The sequence below is a fragment of the Hippoglossus hippoglossus genome, chromosome 3 (genome assembly GCF_009819705.1).
Source record: "Hippoglossus hippoglossus isolate fHipHip1 chromosome 3, fHipHip1.pri, whole genome shotgun sequence".
NCBI lineage: Eukaryota > Metazoa > Chordata > Actinopteri > Pleuronectiformes > Pleuronectidae > Hippoglossus > Hippoglossus hippoglossus.
The window spans coordinates 20,870,055-20,887,825 of record NC_047153.1 but is presented as its reverse complement, the minus strand read 5'-3'; the positions used below and the strand labels follow the sequence as shown (position 1 = coordinate 20,887,825).

Genomic DNA, 17,771 nt, shown 5'->3' with positions numbered 1-17,771 from the left:
CATTTTTACTTCCTGGAACAAAATTTAGTGATGCAGCCATACTGCCAGCTCGGCTTTCTGCCTGGAAATATTATTTGATGCCTAATAACATTAGCATATTAAAAGTTCAATTATAAAGGGTTGGCAACCTCTGATACTTAAACAGGATATAAGAGAGCAACAGATGTTTTAACTGAAGACCATAGATAACCCATATTTTTCTTTAGCATTGTATTACTGCAAATCACCGTTTCAGTGTTTTCACAAGTCAGATTACAGGACAAGAACAAGCACACTTACTCCAAAGTTAGAGGCGGCGAATCTGTCAGAAGCAGAGGCTGTGGTTGTGGTGGTGGTGGTGGTGTGGGCGAAGTAGGCATTGATATTAGCGAGCAGGTTGCTCATGACTGCTGGCACACCAGGACACATGTACTTGCCGGACAGACATGAGAAATGCCTGCGGAGGAAAAAAGAACAGCTATTACTACATCTGGCACACGAGGCAGTGCTGCAGCCATTTTGGAGCAACATCATCTTTTCACCAAGGTTCAATAGACAAAAACATTAAGAAAACAGAGATAATGTGAGAGTCAGCATCAAGCGCAAAATTGAAATAGACAAAGAAAATGATCAAGCAATCGATACACCCTTAGGAAAGTCACAAAATCGATATGTTACAGAGTGCTGAAAGAAATGTGTTTTATAGCTGAGGAAACTTTCCCTTCCGGTATATAATATATAATATTCTTACCATATGTATTCTATCTATCTACTTTAAAATTAAAAACTGAGCAGAAACACTGCAGTATTTCTCTCTTTTTAATTTTCACCTTTCATCTTCTGAGGAGACAGCACATTTTTAACGTTCCCAACAATTACTCCTGGTGCATAAGAAGTTTACTGACCTGTTCATGTAGTAAAAAGTGTCTTCAATGACTATCTATAGCAAATGATGTCATAAATTACAGCTATATAACCTATGCTATTAATGAAAGAAAGCTGCAAAGAAATAGATGAAGTAAGTGAGTTCAATTCCAGGGTTCGTCCCCATCCAAAGAGTGGATATATATTTATTTTACAGTGTGCCATTAAACCTAGTTGCTTGTTTCATTCTTTAAGAAATACCACTGAGACAAACTCCAAGTTCAAGTCTTTACCACTGAGGTGAATCCACAAACTGTGGTTCAGTATTCTACAGTGTGCTAAAATTACTCAAGTCATCTTCCCCAGAGGAGGAACTGAAACATTGTTCTTTTACTAATGCAAACATGACATCTTTTGTCCTTGTCTCCCGTCTTCAGCACTTTTCTAACATCATGGACTTGAAGCAATACACACAATGGGAGAGAAAGAAACACATGCATCGCCGCTTCAGATTTTTTTGATTTGCCATTCGCTCTCTTTCAATTTTCAGTCCAATGTGCTTTATTGGCGTGAGCGAAGAAGAAAGGACAATATCAGAGAAAAAGAAAAAATATAAATTCGAAAATGAGAAAATAAAGTCAAATGAAGAAGACAATGTCAGGGAAGAGTAAACCCTCTCTCTCTCCCTACCCCCCCCCACACACACACACACACACACACACACACACACACACACACACGGGTGATAGAGCACTACAGCAGTAATTAAGTGCTGCAGCCTGAGAGGCCTGTTTCAAACAGCGATCTCTAGCTGAGTGAAGAGCATATGGTTATCTTAACACTTCATACTGCTGCTTCACAAGCCATATGGAATACCTCCAACATTATAATTCATATATACATAGCGAACATACAGACTGGCTGCCAGCTGCCTTCTCATTCATACAGCATGTCGACAGTATATATATATATATAAAACTATATATGCACAATAATGTGTGTGTTTAAAGTATTCTGTGAAAACACACTGTTTGGATCAATGTGTTATATGTATTTACTGGCAAATGAATTGTTTACAGTGTTTACAGTTGCATCATTCTCAGGCACCGCTTTACATCGCTTGTGAGTGAGTGAGTGAGTGACTTACACTATTAGTCGGCCAAATGTGTTGCATGACTGACTAACATTCTAGCATTGGTTGGCTGTCTTGAGTGTTGATAGTTCCCCTATTGGCTGTCGCTCTATCATAATTAATTGGCATGAACATTTTCAATTATCAGACCCCTTCAAGCATCTTTTTTTCCAAGAAGCACCTTGCAGCAAATCTAGCAACCTTCTGGATAAACCTTTGCTACTTGTAGAAAGAAGCTGCCAGTGCTTCCATGCGAGTGAGAGGCTCACTTCTCTCTGTGTCGACACCGTGAGAGGCAGAGCAGCAGTTTGTTACCCAGACAGAGGCAGTGCACTGTGTGAAACTGCTGCTCCAACCCATCCACTGCACACCTCAACTTTTCTAAACATTACCTGGAGGAGCTGTCGGTGTGAATGCAAATGTCAGAATCTGTCAACTCAGACGTTAAACAGTCTTTGTCCTGCCAGCTCCCGAGAACAAAGTCTGGGTAATGTTTGACTGAGCCGATGTGCAAACAGGTCAAGGATTTAAACTGGCTGATACCAGTCAGAAAACGAACACAATGCTATAACATCATGAATATGTTAATTGCTGTTTTCAACTATGTAATCAATTCCACATATTGATACACATTCATGTACCAGATTTATTTATACTAGAGTCTTGTTACAGTAAAGATGCCTCGGAGTTTAAAACAAGACAAAGTTTAGGCTGATAGATTTCTCGAAAATTTACTGAGATGTCTTTTGCCTTTAGCCTTCACTTCAAAAAATAACAAGGAGAACATTTATATTCTTCACAACTGCAATTTCAGATGCTGTCAACAGAAATTAAAGGTGGATTTATGAAATCAAAATGTTGTTCCATTAATATTTCTGTGTATCACAAGTGCAGGTGACCATGTGTACCAAAGATGTGAAAAGAAGAACATCTGGCTCAGTGTCTTATTGCTTCATGAAGTGGTTGAAAATGCATCAAGTTATGCGGAGTGATGATTACAGATTTGCTCTCCTCCCAAGTCCAAATACACACACACACACACACAGCAGCACGCACAAACACACAAATATGCTCTCATCGGGAGGCCTATTTAATTACTTTGCTTTCAGCCTCCAAATTACCCAGGAGCACTTGGGGTTAGGCGAGCAAAGGCAGTGATGTGAAGAGAGTGGTGTTGGCATCCGCTACATTCCCACAGCGCTTTTAGAGCTGGATCTCCTGAGCCAATTTTCAAGAGGGAGATGTTTCTCCTCCTCTCGTCACCCTGCCTTGGTTTTTACCAGCGGATGCATATCACAACAGACACACACACTCCCATATTATTTAATGGCTTCAGATTGCTGTGAGAAATGAGAAAAAGATGATGAGACGCGGGGAAACGGGGTAGTGGGAGGTGAGGGTGATGATAGAGTGAGTGAGATGAAGATAAAGGAAGATGAGGGAGGGGTATGGGTCGTGGTGATGCGGAAACACAGGAGGGTGAGTGTCGCAGCTGCAGTGATTTATGCAGCCTTCATGTCAGGAGTGACCGGGAGTTAAGGTTCTATGATGAAGCAAACAGAGAGGTAAGGCCTTTCATAAACTCCTGGCGAGGCATAATAAGCGAAGATGTGAGAAACGCCAAGTTTAAATAAAGGCTGGAGCCTGAAGCATTAACTCCACCTGAGAAAGCTGGTAAGAAGACTGCTTACTGTTTCACTTATCTGCACTTAAACGACCATGCAACACCTCACATGTTGCAATACCCTGTCACGCTGAAACAACTTTCAGCTCCGTACCACTTTGCGGCTTTAATATGTCAACAACACTTATGCTATAGCGTTGCTGTGGTAGCAGCTGCACTTCTTATGTATGTGGACACAATGGCTAATGGTGTTGGATGTTTAAGAATCCTTGAAACAGCTTTGCAGCTTTACAGCAGCTCAACAGATTCCCAGTGACAAGTCCCACCTCCAGGGCCAGTATAGAGAGCAGATGAAAGAGCTGCTGTAGGATCTATGAGACCAAATCGAGATCAGTGGAACCAGAAAGATGGGAGAGAAGTATAAAAATAAAAAAAAAGAGTAAACTTAGTAACCTGATGCAACAACATGCTTTAGGAACCATCGGTTTGGTTTTGCTCCACAACATAAAACAAATCATTTTATGCGTTAAAGTAATAATTGAATCATTATTTCCTGTGTTCCATCAGGGTTGCTTCATCTCAGGATTACACGTGGTCAGATTTACAAACATTAAAGCACCAATATGTTGGCAATTTTCATTAAATTTGCCAACACGGTCTGTGAGCAATTAGTGTCTGATTTAGTGAAGCAGCAGGTAATTACACAGGCAGCTACTGGGACTGTCCAACAAGTGCATCCTGCAGAGGAGAGAGAGCTGGAAAGGTGCATGTTGGGATGTGATATGAGAGTTTCAGCTCAGACTGATGTAGTGATGCTGAGAGAGATACTGATTAGCTCATCATTCGAAATGCAAGAGAAGTCAAAAGCAAACAAGGAACAAGAGATAAGGGGATGTAACACAAAGCTGCTGTGTATCTTTGTGTATTTGTATCTGTGACAGCTAATGAAGAGAGGAAACAGAGCAGTAGGTTTTGCATTTGCACATATGGCACATTTAAAAAAAAAAAGTAGTAGAGTACCCCTCTGTGGTTTTTATACATTTCATTGCATCTATGTTTTAAATATTCATTTTATCTCTCTCTTCATATTTGAGTAAGTGTTTTTATCCCACTTTATTAAATTATATTTCTTGTATTAACTGTATTCTTCATTGTTTTTATAACTTTAAAAATTATTTTTATGGAATTTAATTGTTGAAATGTTTATTGGTTTAGTCTATTCTTGGCTCATTAGTTAATTGTGGAGCACGTTGAAGTGCACTAACCTGTAACAAAGCTGCTAAATAAAATGTTTGATTGATTGATTAACGGATGTGTGATATCACTTAGCTGTCAAATGATTCAAGACTTCATTTTACAAAAACAATTTTTTTACGTTATTTAGGTGTTTGATCTTGTGTATAATCATCAACTCACTGGTTATATTGAAACCACAGGCTGCAAAGTGCAGCCTCAACATAACTAAAGTCAGTAAACCTGTGATAGCTGCAATAGAGCAACACCTGTGATTTCAAATTAAGACTAATTTCATTAACAACATCATAAAAGTTCCTGTGAACCAGCTTTCTCCGTTTTGGCCCTTCTCCATTGTGTTTGATGCAGAAAGGCTCCATATGGTAGGAAAGTGCCTTAGGGCTGCTGCACACATAAAAACGTGGAAGATCACACACAAAATTAAAGATTGAATTGATTTTATAATCGTCAGAATGCCCACACCTGACGACTTTTACTTTTACAGTTTTTAATGGTGGTTCGCAAACGACTTTTCGGTACATTACCGCCACCTTCTGACCTGGAGTGTGGAGCACTCATATGATTGAACCTGACTTCAAAAGAAACGCATGGAGAAGGACTGGTATCGTGTGTTCTGTTTTGACAAAAAAAGAAAAACTATGGATGAAGTCATGGCTGAGAAGGCTTATACGCTATACGCTGTTGTGGGTTTCTGTCGGTGCAGATTATCGTAAATATCAAACGTGTTTTGAGAGAACGTAGCATTAAGATTACTTTGTAAACCCCCCACACTTCAGGATTATTTGTATAGATAATCGTCACCAAGTGACCTCCAGTAGAGAACGCCCCCGTGATTGTCGGAAGAGGAAAATCAGGTCTAAAGTCTGCTTGATTATCCTCTAGTGTGCAGCAGCCCTTAGCAAGCCACAAACCAGATTGTGAGACTTTATGTAGATGGAATACGAAACAAGAGCATCAGCAGGCTACTGAGCATGAGTCGACACATTCAACTTTGGCAACAGACATGAAAGAAGGTCTGATGAATACTGGCAAGAGCTTCTGTGGTCAGATGAGGAGTGGGAGTGGACACAGTCAGGTGGGAGTGTGCTGATGTGGGGCAGACAACATTTATAGATGATTGAATGTACCAAATACTCAATGACCAGATGACTCCAAGGCTCAAGAACCTTGACAGCAGGAGCAATATTCCGACATGACAATGATCCCAATCACAGCTAAAACCCACTTGTGGACCTGAAAGTAGTAACAATCCAATAGAAACACCTCTGGAGGATGTTTAAAGGTCCAGTGTATACGATTTAGGTGAAAGGGATCTATTGGCAGAAATTGAATATAAAATAATCGAAGTGATCTTTTCACTAGTGTGTTTCATCTAAATTGTTCTCTTTACCCTAGAATGAGCCCTTAACATTGAAATACTTTATGATTAAATTGAAGCTGCTCCTCTCTATGGAGGTCGCCATGTTTTTACAGTAGCCCAAACTGGACAAACTAAACAACTTTTGAGTTTTTAAGACAACTGAAGGCTGCCACAGTTTCTCCTTCATGTTTGGAAGGGGAGGGTGAGGTGAGCGGTGTTCAGCTTCACCACTAGATGTCACAAAATTCTACACACTGAACCTTTAATTCGGAGGCGGAGGAACAAAACCTCTCCAGCAAAGGGCCGCTGAACTGAATCATTTGTGAAAAGTAACAGAACATCTTTCCACAGATTTATGCAAGAGTAGTATCATCCATACTCAGTCAGATTGAACCTCTTAAAATACAGAATATTAAAAATCAGAAAGAATGGAGGATGATGCAGCTGCTTCACTTCATTTCATTATATTAGTCACTAGTAAGTTTATTAGTGAAGTTTATTAGTTTCTATGACAAAAAACGTTTGTTTATTTCAGATTAACTGGTTTATTCATCTTGGGCTCTGGCTACAAAGAAAACCAATGGCAAAACCCTAAATCTCAAAAAGCTCTCCTGGCCATTGTGTATGCAATTTAAGTTTGTCCCCAACTTCAGCCAGTTTCCTGTAGAAGAGGGCAATGGTTATTACAGCTAGAATTCTGATGTCATAGGTAAATGAGTGCATGATATAAGGCCAATTGTGCTGTTTAAATCTGTGCCTCTATGTGGGGTAGCTGACATTCATACCCTGAAGGTGGTAAACCAATAAATATATTCTGTAGGAGTTATTATCAAAGCAATAATTCATGACATGAACCAGAAAAAGTGGTGACTTCTGGGTAAATTGGCATAAAATGACTCAAAGGGATGCATCAGACTTAGTCAATTTAAGGACAATGTCTGCTGTATACAAGGCAAAGCTACAGTGACCACTGTATTGGAAGACAGATGTATCTAAAGCCGTTTTCAGACCTGACCTGTGGTTCAACTCCGTAGCCAATTCACTGGATTCTACCTGCAGTTTGCCTTTCATACATGCACAACACAGCGGGGGGGATCTGTGCACAGATCGCATTCACAACATTTTTGTCGGTTTCTTCTATATGTGTCACTGCTTTTTCAGTGGGAGACATTTGTTTTCTTTGTTTTTTTCATTTTTGCATCTGTCACGCTTTAGTAGCGCCATCAACCCCCCTCACCCACTCATTCGCAGGGATCCCCCGCTGTGTTCACACATCGAATCGCATTCTCCTGACTTTCTACAGACTTTATACTAGGAGGCCAGGCAGAGAAAGTCAGCAGAAACTGCAGAGCCTCTCACTCGGCCATGTGCATTCACACATGCACCTCCTCTGGGGAAAATACTAGAGTATCTGCAAAGTTCAGTTCATGTCTACAACAGCTTAGGAGTTAATAGTGATTTCTGCAGGGGTAACCAACACATCAACACTGCATAGTGTAACACTGCCTGACCTTGATCAATATTTAATTGATTTTTGAGTGACAGTTGGCGTGTCTCTGCATGTGCCTACTTTACGTGTGTTTGTGTGTGTGTGTGTGTGTGTGTGTGTGTGTGTGTGTGTGTGTGTGTGTGTGTGTGTGTGTGTGTGTGAGTAAGAGTGTGTATGGGACAAAGGTGGACAGAGACATTCATTGTTGGACGGGGTCACAGAGGATCACAGAGACAAAGAGAGAGAGGAGGAAGTGAGACTGTTTATGTATGTCCATGATCAATGTGACCAAGGCAGGTTAGGAGTTTTTTCCAAGGGACCAGCAAATAATCAATCAAACTTGGGAGCTCAATAGTTCTCCCAGCTCTGATTCTGCTGAGGAGACATCTTTACTACTTCTCTGGTCTTCTGGTCTCTTCCTCTCCACCTCTCCTCTCTGTCTCTCCTCCACTCCGCCGAATGAGACAGTGACAGATTGGTGAGGTAAAAGGCCATAGATCAGGGTGGTACTAACGTCATAGCCTGATAGATGGACTCCACTCCGTATCTCATGGCGAACTCATCCACTATCTCCTGAGACACGTCGTCAAAGTAGACCTTCCACGCCTCGTCCCCTTTCACCTGCGGGATCTTCACTACCCCGTTGTTCTTCATCTCGGTCAGGTAGTGGAACAGGTTCTGTGCGTGGCACAAGAGATTAGGAGCAAAGGGTTACGCTGATGGAGAATGGTTTCATATGAAAGGACCCATTAGGACCCATATCGCAGCTGGAAACATCGTTTTTTTGCAGATCAGTAACTACAACCCTGTTAGTTTGTTATGGTTAGTTTTTTACGTTTCTTTTTGCAACTGTTACCTCATGTAAACAGGTGTACTGGCCGTGAGGAGGAACCACGTTCTCCTCCCCCTTCATCTCCACACTGATCTTGAGTCGGATGGCACCAGATACAGCAGACTTGTCTGTCCTCTTATCTGTAACACAAACAAGCTGATTTTGAACATAACTGGAAATCAGTTAAAATGTAATAAACCACTTCTTTAGAGGGCAAAAGTTGGCTCATGTCCTTAGAACCACAACATAATAGATTAGCTTAAAAAATTACATATTTATCACTTTTCAAACTCTAAAAGCTCTCTTCCAACACATATATTAACATCAGTTAATGCAGTTACTATTACAATATAAGCTTTATTTGTATAGCACTGTTCTTAAGTGATTTACAGAGGGATAAAAACAACAACTAAACAAATACAATTCAGAAGGGGAGACTAGATTTCTAGTTTTGTCTCTGAGTTGCATTTCAATATGTTTTCAATGTAGCAGATGGAGGAACAAGTGAAATATGCTCTCATGGTTTTACAACAGTCAGTTAAAAGAAGAACAGTTCAAGTACATAAATAGTGACTCCACTCAGTGAGAACAATGTAAAAGTCATTTCACAATATTACTTTCCACCTCAGTAGAAAAGTGTCCTTGACAATATTCATGACATATAAAACACATAAAAAAGAAATGGCATTAATGAGACATGGGGTATGACATCATGTCCAAGACAACAGCAATGACTGACTCACTGCATGTGTGTACAACAAAACACTTGCATTAGATTATCAGTAGCTGAAATGAGTTGTATTTTTGGGGAATTGAATTTATTTTCTGTAATTATATTAAAAAGCATGTACAGTAGATACACGCAGAGTCACAAAACCACACAAATGCAGGGAGACACACTGCCAATAGGCCCTGGAGCTAATGACTTCACAGCTGTTGGGGTGCCTTCAACGCTGCCCCCCCCCCCCCATGTGTGCGCTCATATAAAAATCATCTTCTCTGTTTCAAATGTGTGAAATGTTCCTCTACAGTCAGTTGGTCAAGAGTCAGACAAGTGAAACATAATAACGTGACAAAGCGACAGTGCTGCAACTGCAAAAGCCGAGATTGAAGAGGAGATGAGGAGGCTTAGAGAGGAGAGCAGCTGGGGGGGTGACACCCACACCCGCAATGGCCTGTTTAGATATTCATTTTGGACATTTAAAAAGGCACAGGGCAGCAGCAGTGGGCAGGGGTCACTATTAGCACAAATTGCTTCCTTTTAGCTCGAGAGGCAAACAATGACAGCAGCCGCCAGTCACTTCAACAGAAGTGGGAGCTCCCATCATGCTGCCAACCTCGTGCTGTGTAGTGAAACCAGTGACACACGAGAGGGAAAGACTAAAGCATCAACACCAACTGCTGTAAATATCCACAACTTTCAAATTCAACAACCCAGTTTATAATGTTAAAACGATCCCAAGCTGAGAAGATTCCTCTAACAACACTGACATCATCAGAGTTCATTTCTGAGACAAACCTGCAGATCTACCACTGTTATCACAGGGTCAAAAAATGGGGATTGAAATAAGAATTAATAAACCAAACTTCATGTGTAAATTTTTTATAGTGCTCCTTAAATGAACAAAAAATTATAATAACCCTAGGCTTTTTTTTTTACTCAGGAAAGATTCTTGAGTGGCTGCATGTGTTAAGACAATATTCAACATTTAAGAGGTTACTTTTGCTAGATAGAAAATGTTTCTTTAATACCAAATATAAGGTACGAAACGTGCCCTTACGTCCAAAAAGAGATACGTCCGATTTAAACTACGTAATTGTCTCTTTTGAACATTCTCCCATGAATTCTTAATGTTGGTATGGTTGTTAACCAATACAATCACTAAAGGGTAGCGCAGAATCTAGATTTTCTGACAACAACAAACATATAGACTGTGGAAGAAAGAGACAAAAGCGGCAGCTTGTCCCAGGTGAAGTTAATCATGATTTCCAGTGGTACTGCTCCATTTTGTCTGTTTCGGATTTCGCGTACTGCGGGAGGGCTCAGTCTGTTTCTGTATATTTATCTAATGTTGAGCATAATTGAGCCTCATCAGTAACAAATCAATCTAATGCTGATTTCATAGCCATGAGTATATGACAAAATATTGAACCATCGCTAGCCCTGACAATAAGAGAGGGGTCTTATTTCAAAAGCATTTTTTTCCAAATGAGACATAATTTTATCTGAATAAGTGCTGTAATATGTTCCACTATCATTTCATCATTGTATCTAATCTGTAACAAAAGACACTGAGCTAAAATGGGTAACATACCGAGATTGTACCAAACATCCATCTCTCCACTGAGAGTGCGAACCTCGATGATGGTCTGGCCCAGAAAATCATCTGACTCGCGCTTAAAGTGCTGCTTCACCCGTGATTTGATGTCATCGTCCTCGTCCCACACACGCACCTTGATGCGGTCAGTGGCGTTGTGACATTCGCTGCAAGGCGAGAGATGATTATGCCAGGTCAAAACAATCACAACAACATGAGCAACACAAACAGCAACAGCATATTCAGTGCCAGCTCATAGGAGTGGGGTATTCAGTGGAGCAGCAAATGCACAATTCAAGCATGAATGTAAAGTCAGAGACACATATATCTCGCCCCTTTTCTAAGTAACATATGGAGAAAAATGTCTTGCCTGGATTCAAATGAGGGAATGTGTGTATTAGTGTGTGCACATGGATGGGTATGAGTGGGTGTGCGTGTTCAGAACGGGATTGTGGAGAGGGGCTCTCTGGCTGGCAGGAAGAATTACCCCAAGACACTGCATGACATTTACCGTGCATCTTTGTATTTATATTCTATCCAAATGTATGCTAAGCTCATCAGGGAAGGGATTTTCTTATTCGTGAAAGCGTTATATCTCTTTGGCCCTTCTTACATTAGTGCAGATGCTGGCGGACATTTCACATGACACTGCTAAACAGAACAGAGGTGGCCACAGCACTTAGCTTTAGATGGGGTCAGACTGTTGGGCTCTGGAATTAAAACCAACAGATTACATTTTGTTCTAATGACATCTTGGGTGCAACAGCCAGAGAAAACGTATCTGCAGTATTTTTTTTTAACTAATCCCTTTCCAGCGCTAGCAATTGCTGCTGCTGCACCGCAAGTCCGAGGCTTTGCTCTCTGCCAAACACACAGTAATGTATCGCTCTATTAATCTACATCCCTGTAGTAATGGGAAAAAGTTTTATTATAGCCACTCCTGGAGTCTCATTGCAGGTGTGGAGCCTAGTCTGTGGCTGGGATAGAACACAAACACACAGAAAATCTTAATATAGTTCACACATGTCAGTATGAGTTTTCAAAAATTGTTAACAAAAACTAATATCAATAAATACTGAAGCATAAATTCAGGATCTAAATTTTGTGAGTGGAATGTTAGATAAACGAAAAATAAAAAGTATTTTATGATTTGCCATTAACATTTCTAAGAAAATATATTTTGGAAAATATTTATGGCTTCTTTTATGGATATCAGCTAAAAACCTCAGTTCTTGCATGAATAATGAAATGCCATTAAGCTGCTCTCTCTTTGGGTTAAGTCAACATGACGAGCCCTCGCTGATCCTTTCCCCATTCACAGCAAGAGGATTACAGTTTAAGGGAAAGAAAAAATGAATAAATAATGCAAAGGGCTCTTCTGGTGCCTCGTGGGTTTATTGGCAAGACCTGGGTCAAATGTTCACATCATTTTTGTACCGTTTTTTTTTTGCGGTCCAAAAGAGCTGAAATCTTAGAACAACGTTCCTCTCAAAGCTTTAAATATACAGGTGCAGGTTTTCCATGTAGAAGAACAACTGCTAATAAGTACTCACTCTAATTCTGCACCCAGGTTTAGGTTGAGCTATACATAGCTTTGATTTTCCATTTCTTTATATTTTAGACATAGCATGTGTTGCACAGTGTTTTCAAAGGCAACATTTTATATTCTTTTTTACAAACATCATAATCATTCATTGCAATTTCAACAGTGCTCAACAGTGTTATTTGCTGCTGTTTGAGAACACAATAAGAGTATGAACAAATGATGCAGAGGGAGAACACGTAGACTAAATGGCCAAAACTATGCAAGCCTTTACTGACCAAGAAGAATAGCTTAAAGAGGGGGCCATTCAACACAATAGAGACGTTATGAGGCATAAGAAGTGCCTCTAAAGCTCTTAAGTACAGATGGATTTATTTTGTTGTTGAAATAACAGGGCTAGGACTTGTGTTCTCTGAATGGATGGACGCCATCATAAAGCTGATGTGTTTAGCTGGATCTCCAAAATCGGTGGAGTGCAGCTGGTGAGTAACATGTCATAACAGTTGTTATTTCCCCGAGCCATTAAAAAAGAATTGTCTGAATGTATTTACTAATGCTTTAAGATTCCGTGGACGAGATCCTACTTAATCTCGGTCGGGGCAATCTGGTTGTATAGAGGTCAAATGAATAAAGAGCACTCACAAGTAGAACTTCTCATCCCACACTGGATTGAGGTTGCCAAAGATGGTCTTTGTCCTGCGCTTGGTCTTGCCCACCTGGACGGTGACGTAAGGGTCGCTGGAGCCAGTTTTATCCTTGGCCTGTAAGCCCTGTGCACTCATGACTGGAGACGAGACAGAGATGGAGAGAGAACATCCATATAAGCACTGTATAGGCAAAACAGCTGACATTTTTTGTGCTTAAAAAAATTGAATCCTTACATTTATATATGTTGGCCTTATCTTAATTATAACACAGTGGCATGACATTTTAATTTACTTTTTGGAAGTCTAAAATAGGAAGCACTGGGCTTGGTGGGTGAGGTTTTACATACGTTTCTAAATCCCAGTGAATAACCTACCACTATATTTTCATTTTCATTTGAGTATTTACTAGGTACTTGCCTGAATTTGGTTTATTTACTTCGATTGTGTGTGGGCTCCTTACAGATTCCAATTTTAAAATCAAGAACCGTCACTGCCTACAACAACTTGAGCCAAAAGCTGAGGCAACAAAGAAGCTCTTTGGTTCAATGACAACTGCAGTTATTCATCTTTTTGTATACGCTCAGTTTTTCTAAGATTTATCTATTTCTACATCCTGGCTATAGGTAGCCATCCACCCCTGTGTGTGCCCACTACTTTGAAATGATCCTGCTGAGCTAAGACTTGGCTTCAAAGAAAGATCGGTGATTCAGGATCTTACTTCTACACAGAGAGACGGAAAGGTGCAGAGATGGAGAGACAGTAGTATTTCACAGCGCCACAAAAGGGAAAAAGGACACTGGAGCATCAAATATGCATAAGTGACAGTCTAAATAATTCAGGGTACATATATATCCCTAGGCTCGGTGCTGACAGGAGTAGGTGGGCAGGATGTAGAGGTTTCAAGAGCCACGGCCTGCCTGCTCCAGGAGTGCTGAAAATCAAATGGCTCCTGTGGTAAATGAGGGGCCTGAGACACTGACATGAATAAAGGGGTCAGTGTGCTTCAAACTAAGTGCTTGTAGGATCACCAAGCCGTGTCTGAAGCCCCCTCCCCCACATCTTTTTATGGAGGAATTGGGGGAGGGGCTACAACTGACATTATATTCTAACTCTCCACGACTGTCCATATACCAATCTCGTCTACTTCCGGTAGCAATTGACGATTTTCATTCTTCACATAACTACAGGAAATGCATCACAAAGAAGTGGAAATTGAAGCAATAACTTATCCCTCTAAATAACGGCTGTACTTTCACTTTTCTCTAGAGTACAATTTAGTTTTGTTCTTTTATTAAATGTAAGTGAATTTATGTTTTCGTTTCAAGCATTATACCTAAGTTTTAGGTCATCACCTGAACGGTTTATCAAGCTTTTTGCTAGTAAAAGAAAGAAAAGATGAATAACTTGCCAAGAGATGTTTTGCCCAAACCAAATTAGTTATGATTGTCTTGTTTAAATAAAGACTGGAGTAACAAAGAGACCATATCAGAAAGTATCAACAGATAAAATCTTTCTTCTTGCGTGCACAGAATAATTTCTGATCGCTCCGATTTAATGCATTAACCATGGGAAGCGTGTGAGCCAGGCTTTCATGAAGTGTAATGTAATGTAATTCAAATGTAATTTAAAACATTGTCAGGAGATATTGTAATAAAAAACAGGACATATCAAAAACACTAGTGTACTAGCATACTTCCTCACTGCATGTTTGATAGTGAGTGATTGGTGCATTTACAGGTAGTAGAATTAATGATTTGCAGATTTTAAAATAGCTGATGATAGAATGCCTGGTCTGCAGGTTCGTATTTCCTGCCAGGCCTTCACATTCACCCGATACACAATGTCTCATGGTCACTGTCAGAGCTAATGCCAGTGGGTCTTTATTGAACAAGTGATGAATAAAAAACAAATCAAAAGCTTCAGTCTAAAATGGGCCGCTCAATAAACCCCTGTGAAATTGTCCAAGGCAACGCTGGATCTTTCTCACCATCAAGTCTCTTTCTCCCTGGTTTCCCTCTTTCTACTTTTTCTTCTCTTCTTTTCAATCCAATCCAATGATTTTACTCTCGCTCTCTATTTGTCTCCCTTTCTCTCCGTTTCTTTTTCTCTCTGGGACATTGACAAGAGGTGGCAGGCAATAAACAAGCTGGGCCTGGCACTGTTACCACAGAGATGGACTGGAGACCAGGTTTGAGGTTAGAGATGCAAGTTTATGACCATTTTTGATTAGTCAGTTAACTACAGTCATTGCCATTAATTACTTAGACTGTGGCAGCCTGCCAAGTCTGATTTGTCCTGCCACCATTTCATAATAGCCCAGATTTCTTTTTTACCTCTGACAATAACATAAAAAGATCTGACTTAGTGTTTTTGCTCTCTCTCGCTCTCGCTCTCTCTCTCTCTCTCTCTCAACGACAAACACATTGACCCATCTGTCATAGTTGGGCTGGCCATTGGCAGCACCGAAAGAAATCCCAGTGCGTCAGTGGGCGGTAAAAATACCAATAAGGTTTTTACTGTGCTTGGGTCGCAGGCAGAAGTCATCAGGTAGTTTCTGCTGTAGCTCGGCACGTCCCCACGATGGACATTCAGTTGTCAGCAGGCAGGCAGAGCTCGGCTTTACATCTGCCCCCTCTCTACACCTCAAACTGCGTGTTGTGTTGATTGTAACTTCATATTAAAGGATCTACTAATTACGTGATGGCATTTACTGTGTATGTAAATTAAAGGGACAAATTCAAGTTCAAGAGAATGCGCTACTTTTCTCTGGATCCTGACCGAGCCACAGATAAGCTTGTCTTCAACAGAACAGTCACCCGCAGAGAAAACCCAGGGAACACCTGATTGACTGAGATTGTGTCCCACATCCTGCTTCCCATCAGCCCACAGGTAAATGCCCAAATTGTTTACATCACTTAATGTGTAATATCAACTTCTACACCATGTCTGTATAACAGATTAGCATGCTAGTGAGCTGTAAAAAAGACATTAACATCTCTGTCGGCTGCAGCAAGTACTTTTTACCTACAATAAGACTCAGCACAGTCTCTTTATTACAGACTCTGATGTGCTTTGTATTTACTGTGAAACAGTCTAACATTTGTAAAGCATTATTGTGACCCGATATACACTCCCATTGCTCAACCTGTGTCTTGTTTTCATTATAACAACTTGTCATGGAATGAATTCCTATTTAAATTAACGTTTTTGTTTAAATAGAACTAGGCTAGGTGGATAAGTAGACAGAAGATTGTTATAACAAGTTGTGTCTAGATTTTTAAAATCAATATGATGACCAACAGTGGCATTAATTACTGGCCTCACAACAGTGATCCAGCAGTAACCATCAAAGCAATATTAACAAACTACTCTCAAAGCCACCTAATCAATTTCTATTTCTAATTAAATGTGCACTGCTGTTTGTGGTTCCATGTCAGAGGTTAATGACCACAATCTTGAGGTTAATAGCAAGTAAATACCAATTACAATAGCAGTGTTTATCATGTGAGAGGAGCTCGACTTGTAATGACAGTTTCGCTTATTTGGGGTTAGAGGATTGAGCAAAGGGTTAAAGATCGTAGTCCATAGGTCAAGGGTCACCTGAAGCAGTGTTAAGCCATTACTGTTACCATTACCATTTGTCACTGTTTGGCTGATGGATAAATGTGTGAGTGAAGCTTCTAAAAACAATGTTATATCCTTCATATATATAGTATATATACTGCATATATATTCTGTTTACATGTACATATTATTTAAACTTTTGTTTTCATTATGTTTCTATTTTTGCTTTCCACTTTGCTTATGTAACATGGCAAATTTCCCCATTGTTGAACTAATAAAGAATTATCTTATCTTATTTAATCTAATCTTGTGTTATTGAGTCGTATCTTGTATTATCTAGTGTTATCGGGTTAACCTGTGATGCTGATTTTGGCAGACCACTTGGAGGTCCCGTCAAGCACAGCCTGCTTGGCCGTCTTCAGGTGGCTGGTGACCTCCTCTTTGGAGACTTGGAACATCTCCTGGATCACCTCGAACACTTCAGGACGGTTCTTCTCCCTTATCTTCATGCGCTCCTTCATAGCCATGATGATATTGTGGGTCTTGTCTTCCGCCCCATGCTTGGAGCTCTTCTCCACAGCCCCTGAAACAAGCAAACGGTGATAGAGTGTCTCAGCACACTGGTCTGCATATTTAATACAGAGGCATTGAAAGTGGTGATGCATCTCAGTGGCAGGGCATTTGCTGTGCGTATCCATCACATGACTTACAGATCCATTTTTTAAATAAAGATTATGCTGTACAGTGTTAAAGCATCCAGCATAAAATCTGATCTAATGTGCATCAGTGTGACTTTAAACACTGAATGTGTGAGCGTGTGTGCAAGATGAGAAATCATGCATTAATGTTGGTATGTGTGCGTCTGCAAGACAGGCGTGAAGCTTAATTCTCTTTATCTATATCATGTATCTGCAGTGCCAAGAGTTCAGAAAATGACATAGATGAATCGCGGTTTGAACTGTTCTACGAGTGTGAAACCGATATAATAACAGACTTTTATAAGAGCCAGGGTGTAGCTAATCCACTTAAGGTGTGTGAGGATTGCTGTGGGGGGAACCATCCTGAAGCCTGCATGTCCATTGTTCCTTTTATTGTACGCTGTAACAACAGGGGTGTGCTTGATTGAAAAAGCTGATTAGAGCCTGTAATGAATGCAAGTGACTGG

At 40.3% G+C, this 17,771-nt stretch overlaps 1 protein-coding gene across 5 annotated transcripts in view; it reads right to left on the bottom strand.

The window, feature by feature from the left end:
* LOC117756388 (protein unc-13 homolog C-like) overlaps window positions 1-17,771 on the bottom strand; it is a 103,348-nt gene that overhangs the window by 62,691 nt on the left and 22,886 nt on the right. For all 5 annotated transcript variants that reach the window (XM_034576875.1, XM_034576892.1, XM_034576884.1 and 2 more), the window contains 6 exons: window positions 16,962-17,189; window positions 13,038-13,179; window positions 10,850-11,019; window positions 8,559-8,674; window positions 8,217-8,380; window positions 280-436 (listed from right to left, as the gene is read on the bottom strand). In XM_034576875.1, the coding sequence (XP_034432766.1) occupies window positions 280-436; window positions 8,217-8,380; window positions 8,559-8,674; window positions 10,850-11,019; window positions 13,038-13,179; window positions 16,962-17,189 (977 nt within the window). The remainder of the gene's footprint in view (window positions 1-279; window positions 437-8,216; window positions 8,381-8,558; window positions 8,675-10,849; window positions 11,020-13,037; window positions 13,180-16,961; window positions 17,190-17,771) is intronic.